The sequence below is a fragment of the Oncorhynchus tshawytscha genome, unplaced genomic scaffold (genome assembly GCF_018296145.1).
Source record: "Oncorhynchus tshawytscha isolate Ot180627B unplaced genomic scaffold, Otsh_v2.0 Un_contig_4327_pilon_pilon, whole genome shotgun sequence".
In the NCBI taxonomy this organism is placed as follows: Eukaryota; Metazoa; Chordata; class Actinopteri; order Salmoniformes; family Salmonidae; genus Oncorhynchus; species Oncorhynchus tshawytscha.
Genome location: NW_024609802.1, coordinates 202,602 through 219,816, shown reverse-complemented (window position 1 = coordinate 219,816; position 17,215 = coordinate 202,602). Strand labels below are relative to the sequence as shown.

General features: G+C 46.1%; 1 protein-coding gene and 1 long non-coding RNA gene across 7 annotated transcripts in view; both read right to left on the bottom strand.

Moving 5' to 3' along the window:
• Positions 1-7,886: 7,886 nt before the first annotated feature.
• chchd3a (coiled-coil-helix-coiled-coil-helix domain containing 3a) overlaps positions 7,887-17,215 on the bottom strand; it is a 96,014-nt gene continuing 86,685 nt past the window's right edge. For 4 of the 6 annotated variants that reach the window (XM_042318329.1, XM_042318334.1, XM_042318330.1 and 1 more), the window contains 3 exons: positions 16,259-16,394; positions 15,995-16,047; positions 7,887-9,375 (listed from right to left, as the gene is read on the bottom strand). In XM_042318329.1, coding sequence (XP_042174263.1) covers positions 9,366-9,375; positions 15,995-16,047; positions 16,259-16,394 — 199 coding nt within the window. In that variant the 3' untranslated portion in view covers positions 7,887-9,365. The remainder of the gene's footprint in view (positions 9,376-15,994; positions 16,048-16,258; positions 16,395-17,215) is intronic. The other 2 variants (XM_042318331.1, XM_042318332.1) reach the window with 1 other exon arrangement.
• Positions 11,488-12,299, bottom strand: LOC121845939. Its single transcript, XR_006082880.1, has 2 exons — positions 12,222-12,299; positions 11,488-12,167 (listed from the first exon to the last, which is right to left on the bottom strand). It is a non-coding gene; the product is annotated as an uncharacterized LOC121845939 (long non-coding RNA).

Here is a 17,215-nt window from a genome sequence, read left to right as displayed (position 1 = left end):
TGTTGTGTGATAAATAATATTGGTGGGGATGTTGTTGGGGTTGTTGTGGGTGGGGATGTTGTTGGGGTTGTTGTGTGGTGATAAATAATATTGGTGGGGATGTTGTTGGGGTTGTTGTGTGGTGATAAATAATATTGGTGGGGATGTTGTTGGGGTTGTTGTGTGGTGATAAATAATATTGGTGGGGATGTTGTTGGGGTTGTTGTGTGGTGATAAATAATATTGGTGGGGATGTTGTTGGGGTTGTTGTGTGGTGATAAATAATATTGGTGGGGATGTTGTTGGGGTTGTTGTGTGGTGATAAATAATATTGGTGGGGATGTTGTTGGGGTTGTTGTGTGGTGATAAATAATATTGGTGGGGATGTTGTTGGGGTTGTTGTTGTGTGGTGAATAATAATATTGGTGGGGATGTTGTTGGGGTTGTTGTGTGGTGATAAATAATATTGGTGGGGATGTTGTTGGGGTTGTTGTGTGGTGATAAATAATATTGGTGGGGGTTGTTGTGTGGTGATGGTGATAAATAATATTGGTGGGGATGTTGTTGGGGTTGTTGTGTGGTGATAAATAATTGGTGGGGATGTTGTTGGGGTTGTTGTGTGGTGATAAATAATATTGGTGGGGATGTTGTTGGTGTGGTGATAAATAATATTGGTGGGGATGTGTGTTGGTGATAAATAATATTGGTGGGGATGTTGTTGGGGTTGTTGTGTGATAAATAATATTGGTGGGGATGTTGTTGGGGTTGTTGTGTGGTGATAAATAATATTGGTGGGGATGTTGTTGGGGTTGTTGTGTGGTGATAAATAATATTGGTGGGGATGTTGTTGGGGTTGTTGTGTGGTGATAAATAATATTGGTGGGGATGTTGTTGGGGTTGTTGTGTGGTGATAAATAATATTGGTGGGGATGTTGTTGGGGTTGTTGTGTGGTGATAAATAATATTGGTGGGGATGTTGTTGGGGTTGTTGTGTGGTGATAAATAATATTGGTGGGGATGTTGTTGGGGTTGTTGTGTGGTGATAAATATTGGTGGGGATGTTGTTGGGGTTGTTGTGTGGTGATAAATAATATTGGTGGGGATGTTGTTGGGGTTGTTGTGTGGTGATAAATAATATTGGTGGGGATGTTGTTGGGGTTGTTGTGTGGTGATAAATAATATTGGTGGGGATGTTGTTGGGGTTGTTGTGTGGTGATAAATAATATTGGTGGGGATGTTGTTGGGGTTGTTGTGTGGTGATAAATAATATTGGTAGGGATGTTGTTGGGGTTGTTGTGTGGTGATAAATAATATTGGTAGGGATGTTGTTGGGGTTGTTGTGTGGTGATAAATAATATTGGTAGGGATGTTGTTGGGGTTGTTGTGTGGTGATAAATAATATTGGTAGGGATGTTGTTGGGGTTGTTGTGTGGTGATAAATATCACCATCAGGCTAAAAGAGCCTTTAGAGCAGGCTGCCATCTGCCTGCCATTACAATAATGAACTGGCTGCCTCTCTCTCTGCCACTGCCTGACGCCCCAAACACAAGGAGCCATCGGCACCGCCTGCCACACCAGAACAGCCTTTCTTAAGTGTGTGTGTGATTGAGTGAGAAATAGAGAGTGTGTGTGTGTAACGGAGATGAGGCTACCCCTCCAAGCAGAGGTACGGCGGCGCGGTGGCAGACGCTTTACACCTCATTGGCTTGCGAGGAGCGCCAATCACCACCCACCGGTCAACCCCTCAGCCTGCCAGCCCGCCGGCCACTACAACCCTGAGCAGTGATTTAGAGAAGGAGAGAGAGAGAGAGGGAAAGAGAGAGAGTGAGAGAAGGGGGAAGAAAGAGAGAGAGAGAAGGGGGAAGAAGGAGAGAGAGAGAGGGGAAAGAGAGAGTGAGAGAAGGGGGAAGAAGGAGAGAGAGAGAAGGGGGAAAGAGAGAGAGAGAAGGGGGAAAGAGAGAGAGAGAAGGGGGAAAGAGAGAGAGAGAGGGGGAAAGAGAGAGAGAGGGGGGAAGAAGGAGAGAGAGAGAGGGGGAAAGAGAGAGAAGAGAGAAGGGGAAGAAAGAGAGAGAGAGAAGGGGAAGAAAGAGAGAGAGAAAGAAGAGAAGGGGGAAGAAAGAGTGAGAGAAGGGGGAAGAAAGAGAGAGCGTTGGCAGCTGGGAAGGGTTAAAGGGAAACATCTCTAACAGGACATTCACAAATGGACATGTGATTGGTGAGTCATTTTTGAGGATGCTGTTGTTGCTTTCTGTTTGGAGGCTCTGCAAAGTGCTGCTCTGGATCTGAACCAACTTAAACTAGCACTGAAGTTGGCCAGGCACAGTGTCAAAAGGCAATAGGCTAATGCCACAGCTATTGAGCTAGTGTGTGGCAGATCGTAGGGCAGTGAACATACAGCCAAGTGTAGGGAAAGACAGCAACCACACAGAAGAGAGGGGGCCAAACTAAAAATGTGGGAAAGAAAGATATAACATGACCAAGAGTCCACTGACTCTCAAAAGTTGCCAGCTTCCCATTTGATCACAGAATAAAAGCCTCAAGATTGATTGATGGAAAAAGCTACACAGAGAGAGAGAGAGACATGGAGCGAGAGACGAAGAGAAAGAGGGAGAAACTTAGAGAGCCAGATAGAACCACAGAGAGAAAGACAGATGGGAGAGAGTGAGAGAGAGTGTGAGAGAGAGAGAGAGAGAAAGAGAGCCCCAAAAAATAATCAAATCAAATTGTATGTCACATGCGTCGAATACAACTGTCACGTCCTGACCTTAGTTCCTTTTTTATGTCTCTATTTTAGGTTGGTCACCTTGTGAAGATGCTGGAGGAAACCGGTACAAAAGTATCTATATCCATAGTAAAACAAGTCCTATATCGACATAACCTGAAAGGCCGCTCAGCAAGGCAGAAGCAACTGCTCCAAAACTGCCTTAAAAAAGCCAGACTACGGTTTGCAACTGCACATGGGGACAAAGATCGTACTTTTTGGAGAAATGTCCTCTAGTCTGATGAAACAAAATAGAACTGTTTGGCTATAATGACCATCATTATGTTTGGAGGAAAAAGGGGGAAGCTTGCAAGCTGAAGAACACCATCCCAACCGTGAAGCATGGGGGTGGCAGCATCATGTTGTGGGGCTGCTTTGCTGCAGGAGGGACTGGTGCACTTCACAAAATAGATGGCATCATGAGGATGGACAATTATGTGGATATATTGAAGCAACATCTCAAGACATCAGTCAGGAAGTTAAAGTTTGGTCGCAAATGGGTCTTCCAAATGGATAATGACCCCAAGCATACTTCCAAAGTTGTGGCAAAATAGCTTAAGGACAAGTCAAGGTATTGGAGTGGCCATCACAAAGCCCTGACCTCAATCCTATAGAGCATTTATGGGCAGACCTGAAATAGCGTGTGCGAGCAAGGAGGGCTACAAACCTGACTCAGTTGCACCAGCTCTGTCAGGAGGAATGGGCCAAAATTCACCCAACTTATTGTGGGAAGCTTGTGGAAGGCTACCCGAAACGTTTGACCCAAGTTAACAATTTATAGCCAATGCTACCAAATACTAATTGAGTGTATGTAAACTTCTGACCCACTGGGAATGTGATAAAATAAATAAAAGCTGAAATAAATAATCCTCTCTACTATTATTCTGACATTTCACATTCTTAAAATTAAGTGGTAATCTTAACTGACCTAAAAACAGGGAATTTTTACTAGGATTAAATGTCAGGAATTGTGAAAAAGAGTGTTACTTTTGTCTAGGTGGGAAAGGGCAGTGTTGAGTGCAATAGCGATTGCATCATCTGTGGATCTGTTGGGGCAGTATTCAAATTGCATTGGGTCTAGGGTTTCTGGGATAATGGTGTCGATGTGAGTCATGACCAGCCTTTCAAAGCACTTCATGGCTTCAGACATGAGTGCTACGGGTTGGTAGTCATTTAGGCAGGTTACCTTTGTGTTCTTGGGCATAGGGACTATGGTGGTCTGCTTAAAACATGTTGGTATTACAGACTTAGTCAGGGACAGGTTGAAAATATCAGTGAATGCTCGGAGTATACGTCCTGGTAATCCGTCTGGCCCTGCGGCTTTGTGAATGTTGACCTGTTCAAAAGTTTTAAAGGCTACGGAGAGCATGATAACACAGTCGTGCGGGTACAGCTGGTGCTCTCATGCATGTTTCAGTGTTACTTGCCTCGAAGCGAGCATAGAAGTAATTTAGCTAATCTGGTATGTTCGTGTCACGTAGCTTTGCCTCACTTTGTAGTCTGCAAGTCCTGCCACATCTGACGAGCGTCGTAGCCGGTGTAGTACGATTCAATCTTAGCCCTCTATTGACGCTTTGCCTGTTTGATGGTTTGTCACAGGGCATAGCAGGATTTCTTATAAGCTTCCGGGTTAGAGTCCCACTCCTTGAAAGTGGCAGCTCTACCATTTAGCTCAGTGTGGATGTTGCCTGAAATCCATGGCTTCTGGTTGGGTTATGAACATACGGTCACTGTGGGGACGACGTAATCGATGCACTTATTGATGAAGCCAGTGACTGTGTTAGAACGAGAGAGTGATGAAGAGAAAGAGCCAGAAAGAGAGCCTGATAGAACAAGAGAGCGAGCCAGAGAGAACAAGAGAGCGAGCCAGAGAGAACAAGAGAGAGAGCCAGAGAGAACAAGAGAGCGAGCCAGAGAGAACAAGAGAGAGAGCCAGAGAGAACAAGAGAGCGAGCCAGAGAGAACAAGAGAGAGAGCCAGAGAGAACAAGAGAGAGAGCCAGAGAGAACAAGAGAGAGAGCCAGAGAGAACAAGAGAGAGCCAGAGAGAACAAGAGAGAGAGCCAGAGAGAACAAGAGAGAGCCCAGAGAGAACAAGAGAGAGAGCCAGAGAGAACAAGAGAGAGCCAGAGAGAGAACAAGAGAGAGAGCCAGAGAGAACAAGAGAGAGAGAACAGAGAGAACAAGAGAGAGAGCCAGAGAGAACAAGAGAGAGAGCCAGAGAGAACAAGAGAGAGCCCAGAGAGAACAAGAGAGAGCGCCAGAGAGAACAAGAGAGAGCCCAGAGAGAACAAGAGAGAGAGCCAGAGAGAACAAGAGAGAGCGCCAGAGAGAACAAGAGAGAGCGCCAGAGAGAACAAGAGAGAGCCAGAGAGAACAAGAGAGAGAGCCAGAGAGAACAAGAGAGAGCCAGAGAGAACAAGAGAGCGAGCCAGAGAGAACAAGAGAGCGAGCCAGAGAGAACAAGAGAGAGCCAGAGAGAACAAGAGAGAGCCAGAGAGAACAAGAGAGAGAGCCAGAGAGAACAAGAGAGAGCCAGAGAGAACAAGAGAGAGCCAGAGAGAACAAGAGAGAGCCAGAGAGAACAAGAGAGAGCCAGAGAGAACAAGAGAGAGAGCCAGAGAGAACAAGAGAGAGAGCCAGAGAGAACAAGAGAGAGCGCCAGAGAGAACAAGAGAGAGAGCCAGAGAGAACAAGAGAGCGCCAGAGAGAACAAGAGAGCGCCAGAGAGAACAAGAGAGAGAGCCAGAGAGAACAAGAGAGAGAGCCAGAGAGAACAAGAGAGAGCGCCAGAGAGAACAAGAGAGAGCCAGAGAGAACAAGAGAGAGCGCCAGAGAGAACAAGAGAGAGAGCCAGAGAGAACAAGAGAGAGAGCCAGAGAGAACAAGAGAGAGCCAGAGAACAAGAGAGAGAGAGAACAAGAGAGAGAGCCAGAGAGAACAAGAGAGAGAGCCAGAGAGAACAAGAGAGAGAGCCAGAGAGAACAAGAGAGAGAGCCAGAGAGAACAAGAGAGAGCGCCAGAGAGAACAAGAGAGAGCCAGAGAGAACAAGAGAGAGCCAGAGAGAACAAGAGAGAGCGCCAGAGAGAACAAGAGAGAGCCAGAGAGAACAAGAGAGCGCCAGAGAGAACAAGAGAGAGCGCCAGAGAGAACAAGAGAGAGCCAGAGAGAACAAGAGCGCCAGAGAGAACAAGAGAGAGCCAGAGAGAACAAGAGAGAGAGCCAGAGAGAACAAGAGAGAGCCCAGAGAGAACAAGAGAGAGCGCCAGAGAGAACAAGAGAGAGCGCAGAGAGAACAAGAGAGAGAGCCAGAGAGAACAAGAGAGAGAGCCAGAGAGAACAAGAGAGAGAGCCAGAGAGAACAAGAGAGAGAGCCAGAGAGAACAAGAGAGAGAGCCAGAGAGAACAAGAGAGAGAGCCAGAGAGAACAAGAGAGAGAGCCAGAGAGAACAAGAGAGAGCCAGAGAGAACAAGAGAGAGAGCCAGAGAGAACAAGAGAGAGAGCCAGAGAGAACAAGAGAGAGCCAGAGAGAACAAGAGAGAGCCAGAGAGAACAAGAGAGAGAGCCAGAGAGAACAAGAGAGAGAGACAGAGAGAACAAGAGAGAGAGCACAAGAGAGAGCCAGAGAGAACAAGAGAGAGCCAGAGAGAACAAGAGAGAGAGCCAGAGAGAACAAGAAAGAGAGCCAGAGAGAACAAGAAAGAGAGCCAGAGAGAACAAGAGAGAGCCAGAGAACAAGAAAGAGAGCCAGAGAACAAGAAAGAGAGCCAGATAGAACAAGAGAGAAAGACAGTTGGGATAGATAGAAAGGGAGAGAAAAAGAGAACGAGAGCCAGACAGAACAAGAGAGAGAGCCAGATAGAACAAGAGAGAGCCAGAGAGAACAAGAGAGAGCCAGAGAGAACAAGAGAGAGCCAGAGAGAACAAGAGAGAGAGCCAGAGAGAACAAGAAAGAGAGCCAGAGAGAACAAGAGAGAGCCAGAGAACAAGAAAGAGAGCCAGAGAACAAGAGAGAAAGACAGTTGGGATAGATAGAAAGGGAGAGAAAAAGAGAACGAGAGCCAGACAGAACAATTGACTGTGGACAGAAAGAAAATAGACTGAGCCTAGCTCTGTGTACATTAGTGAGGAACAGTGGCACAGAACTGTACTAAGGAGCAGTGAAGACCGAGAGGAGTTGGTCCACAGATATATACAGAGTAAATAAAATATTAACACCTGCTCTTTCCATGACATAGACTGACCAGGTGAAAGCTATGATCCCTTATTGATGTCACTTGTGTAGATGATTTTTAAGCCTGGAGACAATTGAGACATGGATTGTGTATGTGTGTCTTTCAGAGGATAACTGCCTTTGAACGGGGACTGGTAGTAGGTGCCAGGCGCACCGGTTTATGACAAGAATTACAACGCTCCCGGGTAAGACAGGGAGAGTGAGGAGACAGAAGCCTAGAGGTCTAGACGCCGGGTAACACCTGCTCTGGCCTGAACTCCCACCACCTCTGAACCCCAGTCACCCCCCACCCCAAAGGTCACTCAGCCCTAACCACCAAGTCAAACAGTGACTGACATGGAGGGATCAGACACAGAGACTTACTAATGCGCGCACACTCCATTCTGTAGACTGTGTGTGTGTCTGACACGGAGTTGAGATCAGGTTTCTTCTCAACATCTCCAGCTGGGATGATGAACCTGACATCCCAACAGACCACGGATCACACACACACACACACACACACACACACACACACACACACACACAGGTATAGAGTGCAGACGGCATTGTGAAGCAGTGTCGTTGCTGGTAGTATTAGATTTGTAGTCCTCCACTGAACTGGAGCAGCACAGAGGACTGATGACATGTCTGAGAGGAAGGGAAGAGAGGAGGATACAAGTGTGAGGAGTGTTCCCTCTCTTCCTTTCCATCTCTCTCTCTGGGTGGGTTTCGCCATCTCTTCGTCTGCCAGGTGCGTTGTCGCCAGGGAGACAAGATGACTGTGGCTCCGTCGCTGAAGAACAGTCGTTCTTCTGATGTCACTTACATAGAAATACACAACACAGAGACTACACAATAGGAAGTCTCTTTCACACACACACCCTCTCTTTCACATTTAATATTGTGAGACACATTCAACGACAACAAGGTCAATTCCGGATTCATTCTTTAATTTCCTCTGATCAGACGTGTCAGAAGTGATTGTGACACGGTTGGGATGAAAACAAAACAAGTAGATGCATTACTAACACACTGGAACACAATGGTGTGTGTGCAGGACAGTGCACAGGGATAGAGGGATACAGTAGGGTGAAGCCTGGTGGATAGAAGTCATGTGATCATGTAGGTTTATATAGTGGATAGAGGGATACAGTAGGGTGAAGCCTGGTGGATAGAAGTCATGTGATCATGTAGGTTTATATAGTGGATAGAGGGATACAGTAGGGTGAAGCCTGGTGGATAGAAGTCATGTGATCATGTAGGTTTATGATAGAGGGTGTGGTGATGGGGCGCACTAGTGGCTTTGTAAGAGGGGTGAGCTGGTTGGGTGGTGATGGGGCGGACTAGTGGCTTTGTAAGAGGGGTGAGCTGGTTGGGTGGTGATGGGGCGCACTAGTGGCTTTGTAAGGGAGGTGAGCTGGTTGGGTGGTGATGGGGCGGACTAGTGGCTTTGTAAGGGAGGTGAGCTGGTTGGTTAGTGATGGGGCGGACTAGTGGCTTTGTAAGGGAGGTGAGCTGGTTGGGTGGTGATGGGGCGCACTAGTGGCTTTGTAAGGGAGGTGAGCTGGTTGGGTGGTGATGGGGCGGACTAGTGGCTTTGTAAGGGAGGTGAGCTGGTTGGGTGGTGATGGGGCGGACTAGTGGCTTTGTAAGGGAGGTGAGCTGGTTGGGTGGTGATGGGGCGGACTAGTGGCTTTGTAAGGGAGGTGAGCTGGTTGGGTGGTGATGGGGCGGACTAGTGGCTTTGTAAGGGAGGTGAGCTGGTTGGGTGGTGATGGGGCGCACTAGTGGCTTTGTAAGGGAGGTGAGCTGGTTGGGTGGTGATGGGGCGGACTAGTGGCTTTGTAAGAGGGGTGAGCTGGTTGGTTGGTGATGCGTGTTGGTAATGATACTGGTTCAGTCCGTGAGGATATCTTCAGCTCTGGACCTGCATTGGTTCTGGTGGACTCCGCCTAGGCTTAAACTCTCCGTCTCTGCATGTATTCATGCGTCTCCAACATGGCGGACAGTTGCACTTCTCCTACTGCTGCTGCGTGATGGAGCTACTGCGTGGTACTCTTTAGGAAGTGCTACCGTTGTCCTCCTCCCTCTTGGTAGTAGAGATAGACATGCAGTGGAGTGGGGTGGGGGAGAAGGGGTGTAGGTACTGTAGGTGGGATCTTACGAAGGAGTAACGGGTTTGGGGTCAGTGGGGGTGTGGGGGAGAAGGGTGTTGGGCTAACGGGTGTCCATCTCTCTCAGGGTTGTCTGGTTGTCTTGTGTTCCTGGTTCTGGTCAGGTTGCGGTTCTGTTTCTACCTCGAGTCGGGGTTGCGATCTCTGGTGCTTCCTCTCCTCTCCACTCATTTGCAGACGATAAAGGGTTGATAAACCGTAATGCCACAGCACCTCACTCTTAGCCCCCAGTCCTCAACTTGTTCTGGAACAACAGGATAAAAAAAGAGAGAATGTGAGAGAGGGGAGGAGGGAGGTAGAGAGAGAGAGGGAAGGAGGGGATTTCATATTAGCGATAACTCTTGCCACAAATCCCCAACACATCACCCTCCCGGTCAATCCCCAACACATCACCCTCCCGGTCAATCCCCAACACATCACCCTCCCGGTCAATCCCCAACACATCACCCTCCCGGTCAATCCCCAACACATCACCCTCCCGGTCAATCCCCAACACATCACCCTCCCGGTCAATCCCCAACACATCACCCTCCCGGTCAATCCCCAACACATCACCCTCCCGGTCAATCCCCAACACATCACCCTACCGGTCAATCCCCAACACATCACCCTCCCGGTCAATCCCCAACACATCACCCTACCGGTCAATCCCCATTTGATACAGGCTATAGCACTTGCTGCCTCACAATGAAACATTCCAGGAGAAGTGTGGTGAGAACAATTAGAGGAGATGGGGAGGGGAGAGGAAAACAATGTGGGGGAAGGGAACACAGAAAAGTGGCCCCAAAAATGTTTTACTTAAGAGGGAGAACAAAGGAGAAAAAGCCAAAGCGATTGAATACAGATAGGGGGGGAGAGAGGGAGGGAGGGGGAGAGAGGGAAGTAGATTGATTTGTGTTCTAGATTAGATTCATCCATGTTGGTGCCTCCCTATAACTGTCTAACAGCAAGCGGATCAATTCATTCTACACACTAGACTACACTCTATACTACCATGATACCAGTCATTACAGATGAACAACATTTACTCTGTCCAACCTAACAGACAACACACTCTATACTACCATGATACCAGTCATTACAGATGAACAACATTTACTCTGTCCAACCTAACAGACAACACACTCTATACTACCATGATACCAGTCATTACAGATGAACAACATTTACTCTGTCCAACCTAACAGACACATTAGGTAGCTAATGCTGTGAAATGACAGAACGGAGGTAGCCGAACTGAATAGATATGGTCAGAGAGCATGCTAACTGGTTTACAGCAGGATCACGTCAAACATAGAACAAGCTGTTTTAAACCCTGTTTCAACTCTGTGCAAAGACCGTCAACAAGGAACATTTATTTGAGATTTTTACATCCCAAAAAAGCTATAGCAGCTAGTAAGACCTCTGAGATCCAAGATGACTGGGGGAGGCAACCAGGCAAGAAGTGGTCATGCGGCGTGAATATGCAATGAAGAGAGAGAGCGAGAGAGATCGGCCCCCGTGATAAACGTTCTATTCATGGGCCTCTCAAAAGACTCTTCTTCCTCTTTATCGGTCCTTCCAGTCGCTCTATTCCCCCTCTTTCTATATAATAACCCCAGTCAGTCGCTATCTGGACCCGTTTAGCATTGTGTGTATTATAAAGTGACAGGGAGTGTGTGTGTGTGTGTGTGTGTGCGCGTGCAAGAGAGGCCATCAAGGTCTAAATATTATCGCGGGCTGATGATAAGGAATACTGGTAATTATCAGTCACAAAGGCCTGTCTGATGACAACCCTGTAGTCTTTCCCCTCTCTTGGCCCAGTCAATACTAAGACAGATGATGTCGTCATATTATTATTATTATTATTATTATTATTATTATTATTATGTGTTCAATGGTGATGGAGTGGACAATCCTATCTAGGGGTAATTCATTACGGGCTTGTTTAGTGGTTTAGTGGGCCGTTTGAACCTTGGAGGTTGGGGTTTTGTGTGGAGTGTGAAGTGTCTTTTATAGCAACTGGGGCTATTTCTCAATTCATCATCTTTCGTCGATTAGCCTACTCCCTCTCCTTGCCTCCTTCCCAAACACGTTGGAGAAGGTCAAAGGTGAGGGACATTGGACTTTCTCCTTCAAGAAGATTGAGAAGGATGCAATGAATCACAGAAAGATGAATTGAGACACAGATAAGAGTAGGAGCGCAGGTTGAGAGGCAGAGATTTGACCCCATCTAGGTCTTATCTGGTGCTTGATAAATTTGACCTTTTGACCCCTCCACATAGCTTCCTGCTCGGTTACTGTGTAGCTACTGGACCGCATCTGCAAAAAAAATAACAATAATAAAATAATAAACCATTACGACCCCACTTTCATTACCTCTTCTCCTATTCTTTTAACTAGGTTATATTGTCCCTCTGCAGTGGGCTGTTTTACCTCTTCTCCTATTCTTTTAACTAGGTTATATTGTCCCTCTGCAGTGGGCTGTATCACCTCGTCTCCTATTCTTTTAACTAGGTTATATTGTCCCTCTGCAGTGGGCTGTATCACCTCGTCTCCTATTCTTTTAACTAGGTTATATTGTCCCTCTGCAGTGGGCTGTATCCCCTCGTCTCCTATTCTTTTAACTAGGTTATATTGTCCCTCTGCAGTGGGCTGTATCACCTCGTCTCCTATTCTTTTAACTAGGTTATATTGTCCCTCTGCAGTGGGCTGTATCCCCTCGTCTCCTATTCTTTTAACTAGGTTATATTGTCCCTCTGCAGTGGGCTGTATCACCTCTTCTATTCTTTTAACTAGGTTATATTGTCCCTCTGCAGTGGGCTGTATCACCTCTTCTCCTATTCTTTTAACTAGGTTATATTGTCCCTCTGCAGTGGGCTGTATCCCCTCGTCTCCTATTCTTTTAACTAGGTTATATTGTCCCTCTGCAGTGGGCTGTATCACCTCTTCTATTCTTTTAACTAGGTTATATTGTCCCTCTGCAGTGGGCTGTATCACCTCTTCTCCTATTCTTTTAACTAGGTTATATTGTCCCTCTGCAGTGGGCTGTATCACCTCTTCTATTCTTTTAACTAGGTTATATTGTCCCTCTGCAGTGGGCTGTATCACCTCGTCTCCTATTCTTTTAACTAGGTTATATTGTCCCTCTGCAGTGGGCTGTATCCCCTCTTCTCCTATTCTTTTAACTAGGTTATATTGTCAGTGGGCTCTGCAGTGGGCTGTTTCCCTCTTCTCCTATTCTTTTAACTAGGTTATATTGTCCCTCTGCAGTGGGCTGTTTCCCCTCTTCTCCTATTCTTTTAACTAGGTTATATTGTCCCTCTGCAGTGGGCTGTATCCCCTCGTCTCCTATTCTTTTAACTAGGTTATATTGTCCCTCTGCAGTGGGCTGTATCCCCTCGTCTCCTATTCTTTTAACTAGGTTATATTGTCCCTCTGCAGTGGGCTGTTTCCCTCTTCTCCTATTCTTTTAACTAGGTTATATTGTCCCTCTGCAGTGGGCTGTATCCCCTCTTCTCCTATTCTTTTAACTAGGTTATATTGTCCCTCTGCAGTGGGCTGTATCCCCTCTTCTCCTATTCTTTTAACTAGGTTATATTGTCCCTCTGCAGTGGGCTGTATCCCCTCTTCTATTCTTTTAACTAGGTTATATTGTCCCTCTGCAGTGGGCTGTATCCCCTCTTCTATTCTTTTAACTAGGTTATATTGTCCCTCTGCAGTGGGCTGTATCTGGACCCGTTCCTATTCTTTTAACTATTATATTGTCCCTCTGCAGTGGGCTGTTTCCCCTCTTCTCCTATTCTTTTAACTAGGTTATATTGTCCCTCTGCAGTGGGCTGTATCCCCTCGTCTCCTATTCTTTTAACTAGGTTATATTGTACATCTGCAGTGGGCTGTATCCCCTCGTCTCCTATTCTTTTAACTAGGTTATATTGTCCCTCTGCAGTGGGCTGTTTCCCCTCTTCTCCTATTCTTTTAACTAGGTTATATTGTACATCTGCAGTGGGCTGTATCCCCTCTCGTCTCCTATTCTTTTAACTAGGTTATATTGTCCCTCTGCAGTGGGCTGTATCCCCTCTTCTCCTATTCTTTTAACTAGGTTATATTGTCCCTCTGCAGTGGGCTGTTTCCCCTCTTCTCCTATTCTTTTAACTAGGTTATATTGTCCCTCTGCAGTGGGCTGTATCCCCTCGTCTCCTATTCTTTTAACTAGGTTATATTGTCCCTCTGCAGTGGGCTGTTTCCCTCTTCTATTCTCCTATTCTTTTAACTAGGTTATATTGCCCTCTGCAGTGGGCTGTATCCCCTCGTCTCCTATTCTTTTAACTAGGTTATATTGTCCCTCTGCAGTGGGCTGTTTCCCCTCTTCTCCTATTCTTTTAACTAGGTTATATTGTCCCTCTGCAGTGGGCTGTTTCCCCTCTTCTCCTATTCTTTTAACTAGGTTATATTGTCCCTCTGCAGTGGGCTGTATCACCTCTTCTCCTATTCTTTTAACTAGGTTATATTGTCCCTCTGCAGTGGGCTGTATCCCCTCTCTCCTATTCTTTTAACTAGGTTATATTGTCCCTCTGCAGTGGGCTGTATCCCCTCTTCTCCTATTCTTTTAACTAGGTTATATTGTCCCTCTGCAGTGGGCTGTATCCCCTCTTCTCCTATTCTTTTAACTAGGTTATATTGTCCCTCTGCAGTGGGCTGTTATCCCTCTGCAGTGGGCCTCTTCTCCTATTCTTTTAACTAGGTTATATTGTCCCTCTGCAGTGGGCTGTTTCCCTCTTCTCCTATTCTTTTAACTAGGTTATATTGTCCCTCTGCAGTGGGCTGTATCACCTCTTCTCCTATTCTTTTAACTAGGTTATATTGTCCCTCTGCAGTGGGCTGTATCACCTCTTCTCCTATTCTTTTAACTAGGTTATATTGTCCCTCTGCAGTGGGCTGTATCACCTCTTCTCCTATTCTTTTAACTAGGTTATATTGTCCCTCTGCAGTGGGCTGTATCACCTCTTCTCCTATTCTTTTAACTAGGTTATATTGTCCCTCTGCAGTGGGCTGTATCACCTCTTCTCCTATTCTTTTAACTAGGTTATATTGTCCCTCTGCAGTGGGCTGTATCCCCTCTTCTCCTATTCTTTTAACTAGGTTATATTGTCCCTCTGCAGTGGGCTGTGTATCACCTCGTCTCCTATTCTTTTAACTAGGTTATATTGTCCCTCTGCAGTGGGCTGTATCCCTCGTCTCCTATTCTTTTAACTAGGTTATATTGTCCCTCTGCAGTGGGCTGTATCACCTCTTCTCCTATTCTTTTAACTAGGTTATATTGTCCCTCTGCAGTGGGCTGTATCACCTCTTCTCCTATTCTTTTAACTAGGTTATATTGTCCCTCTGCAGTGGGCTGTATCACCTCTTCTCCTATTCTTTTAACTAGGTTATATTGTCCCTCTGCAGTGGGCTGTATCACCTCGTCTCCTATTCTTTTAACTAGGTTATATTGTCCCTCTGCAGTGGGCTGTATCACCTCTTCTCCTATTCTTTTAACTAGGTTATATTGTCCCTCTGCAGTGGGCTGTATCCCCTGCTGTAGAGCTCTATCAGGGCTCTGTTTCATCTCTCACCTGATGATTGTAACAGCTTTCTTACACAGATAACTCTCTACTACGAGTGTATTTTGATTGCGGGAAGCTGATCAACTCTGTGGCTTCCCATAATATTCCAGGCTGATTTCCACATTTACAAGATCAGAGGAGTGAATGTGTGCGGCAGGGAACACACAGCCTTGTGGGATTCCAAAGAGGCTACAGGTAGGTAGCACTCGTACAAATGAATAATACATAGTGTTATTTACATGATGTATATCTTAAAACCTAGCCGCCCCCCTGGGCCTAGATGTATTACTAATACCCGAGGGAGAGCGGAGGAACACAGTTCTCTAGAAACTGTCAAATTGTAAAAGAAAAAATCTAATAGAAAACCTATCTGAATATAAATTGGGTTTTGTCTGACTCTACCACTGTATATTGAAAAGTGCCAGAGGAAAGTGTGTGTGTGTGTGTGTTTTGTGTGTGTGTGCCATTAATATCAACGTTGAGACAATACCATTACCATATGCGTTTCTTAGAGGGCCTAAAACACGTCCACTTTCCAATGACTTGAGAGAAATAAAGAAGAAGGTATCAGAACGGCACCGTCTGACCTGGTCGTCTGGCCTGGACCTTATTAAATTAAACACACACTTAAGCAGTGAAAGAAAGCAGCCAGCGTCAGCAGGTATTATGGAAATAGACCTTTCCTCTGAACCTACAGTTTAGAGTGAGTTTTAGCAAGCGAGAAACACTATTGTCTCAAACGCAGGGGCAACCAAGAGTCTTTATTAGTGTGTGTGTGTGTATATGTGTGTGTGTGTATGTGTGTGTGTGTGTGTTTGTGTGAGTATGTGTGTGTGTGTGTGTTGTGTGAGTATGTGTGTGTGTGTGTGTGTATGTGTGACCAGTCGAGCTATGCGAGTGTGTGTTTATTGACAGTGCTCTAAGATGCACATTTTTCAATGAGAGGGATGCAGAGAGAAAGACGTGTCTGTTTGGTCGGCAACAACCATGTTGTTAATGTCTGTAGCGGTTGCCCATAGCTACTCTACTGGGAGAGACAGATCCTGGAACAGTACAACTTACTTTCTAATGTCTGTAGCGGTTGCCCATAGCTACTCTACTGGGAGAGACAGATCCTGGAACAGTACAACTTACTTTCTAATGTCTGTAGCGGTTGCCCATAGCTACTCTACTGGGAGAGACAGATCCTGGAACAGTACAACTTACTTTCTAATGTCTGTAGCGGTTGCCCATAGCTACTCTACTGGGAGAGACAGATCCTGGAACAGTACAACTTACTTTCTAATGTCTGTAGCGGTTGCCCATAGGGGGGCAAGATCATTATTTCCATTCTTTTCAGACAACAAAATCATGCAGCAATATGGGAATAAACAGAGGCTTTCATTAGACGTAGAACTCCTTCATGCTTTCCTTTTGAGACAGTAGAGATTTGTAAACAAAACAACAAGTCTTATAAATGACAGTAGATGGGGATAGACACCAACAAGTTATTCATACGTATCCCAAGGTACACACACACACCCCCCCACCACGTGGGCCCACCTGTTTAGCTTGGTTGACACACTGCAGGTAGCGGGAGGCGATGGTGGAGCAGAGCAGCGTCTTCCCACTGTGTTCCTGGTAGCACTTCAGGATCTGACCCTGCAGATCAGCACACACTGGACTCACCTCAAACCGCCTGGAGGAGACAGACTTTAGTATTTACAATCAATATCATACACTACACACATTACACATTCAAATCAATCACATCAGCTCACACATACACACCTAAAAAACAACTACTAACATTCCCCATTTACTGACAGCAGGAGAGAGAAGAGAGCGAGAGACACACAAAAACATGAAATTGTCCTGCCCATTCGGCCCACTCCCCATCCCACAGCAGTGGTTCATCTGGGATCAGTCAGACTGTAGAAGAGATGGGGCCAAAGGTTGATCCAGCCAATGGAAGCAACCGTCAGCGCAACAGTGACGGGCATGCCAATCCATTCATTAGAGGCTCCCCACGTCAATGGAAGGGCCAGAGGACGTGTGAATATTGGCGAGCCGTGCCATCCTGTCACCAGGAGAAAGGTTCTATACCCGTCCCTCTGGAAACAGGAGATCTATGCAGGGTTTATTTTCTATGGCTAATTGTGTTCTCTTTTCTCCTCAGAAAACACACTGGCCAAACAATGTCTAATACGGACACACCCAGAGAATAAACAGGAGGACAAAAAGGATCAAGAAAAAGAAAATCCACAACAACAACAAGTACTGAGATAGGAAACCCTTCATCATAGTGATGAAGATGATGACTCTCGTGGGTTTATTGACGACACACCTGAGAACTAAGTATCAGTATTGATTGATAGAGCCTGCATGACTTTAGGTTTCTGATTGCATTGCCACACCCTCTCCTATAGCTAGCTGTCCCCTTGGTCGTGCTAAGTGGACATTTATTGACTGATTGATTATTGTACTGCAATGTTAAAGGGAAATGGCACACAGGCATTT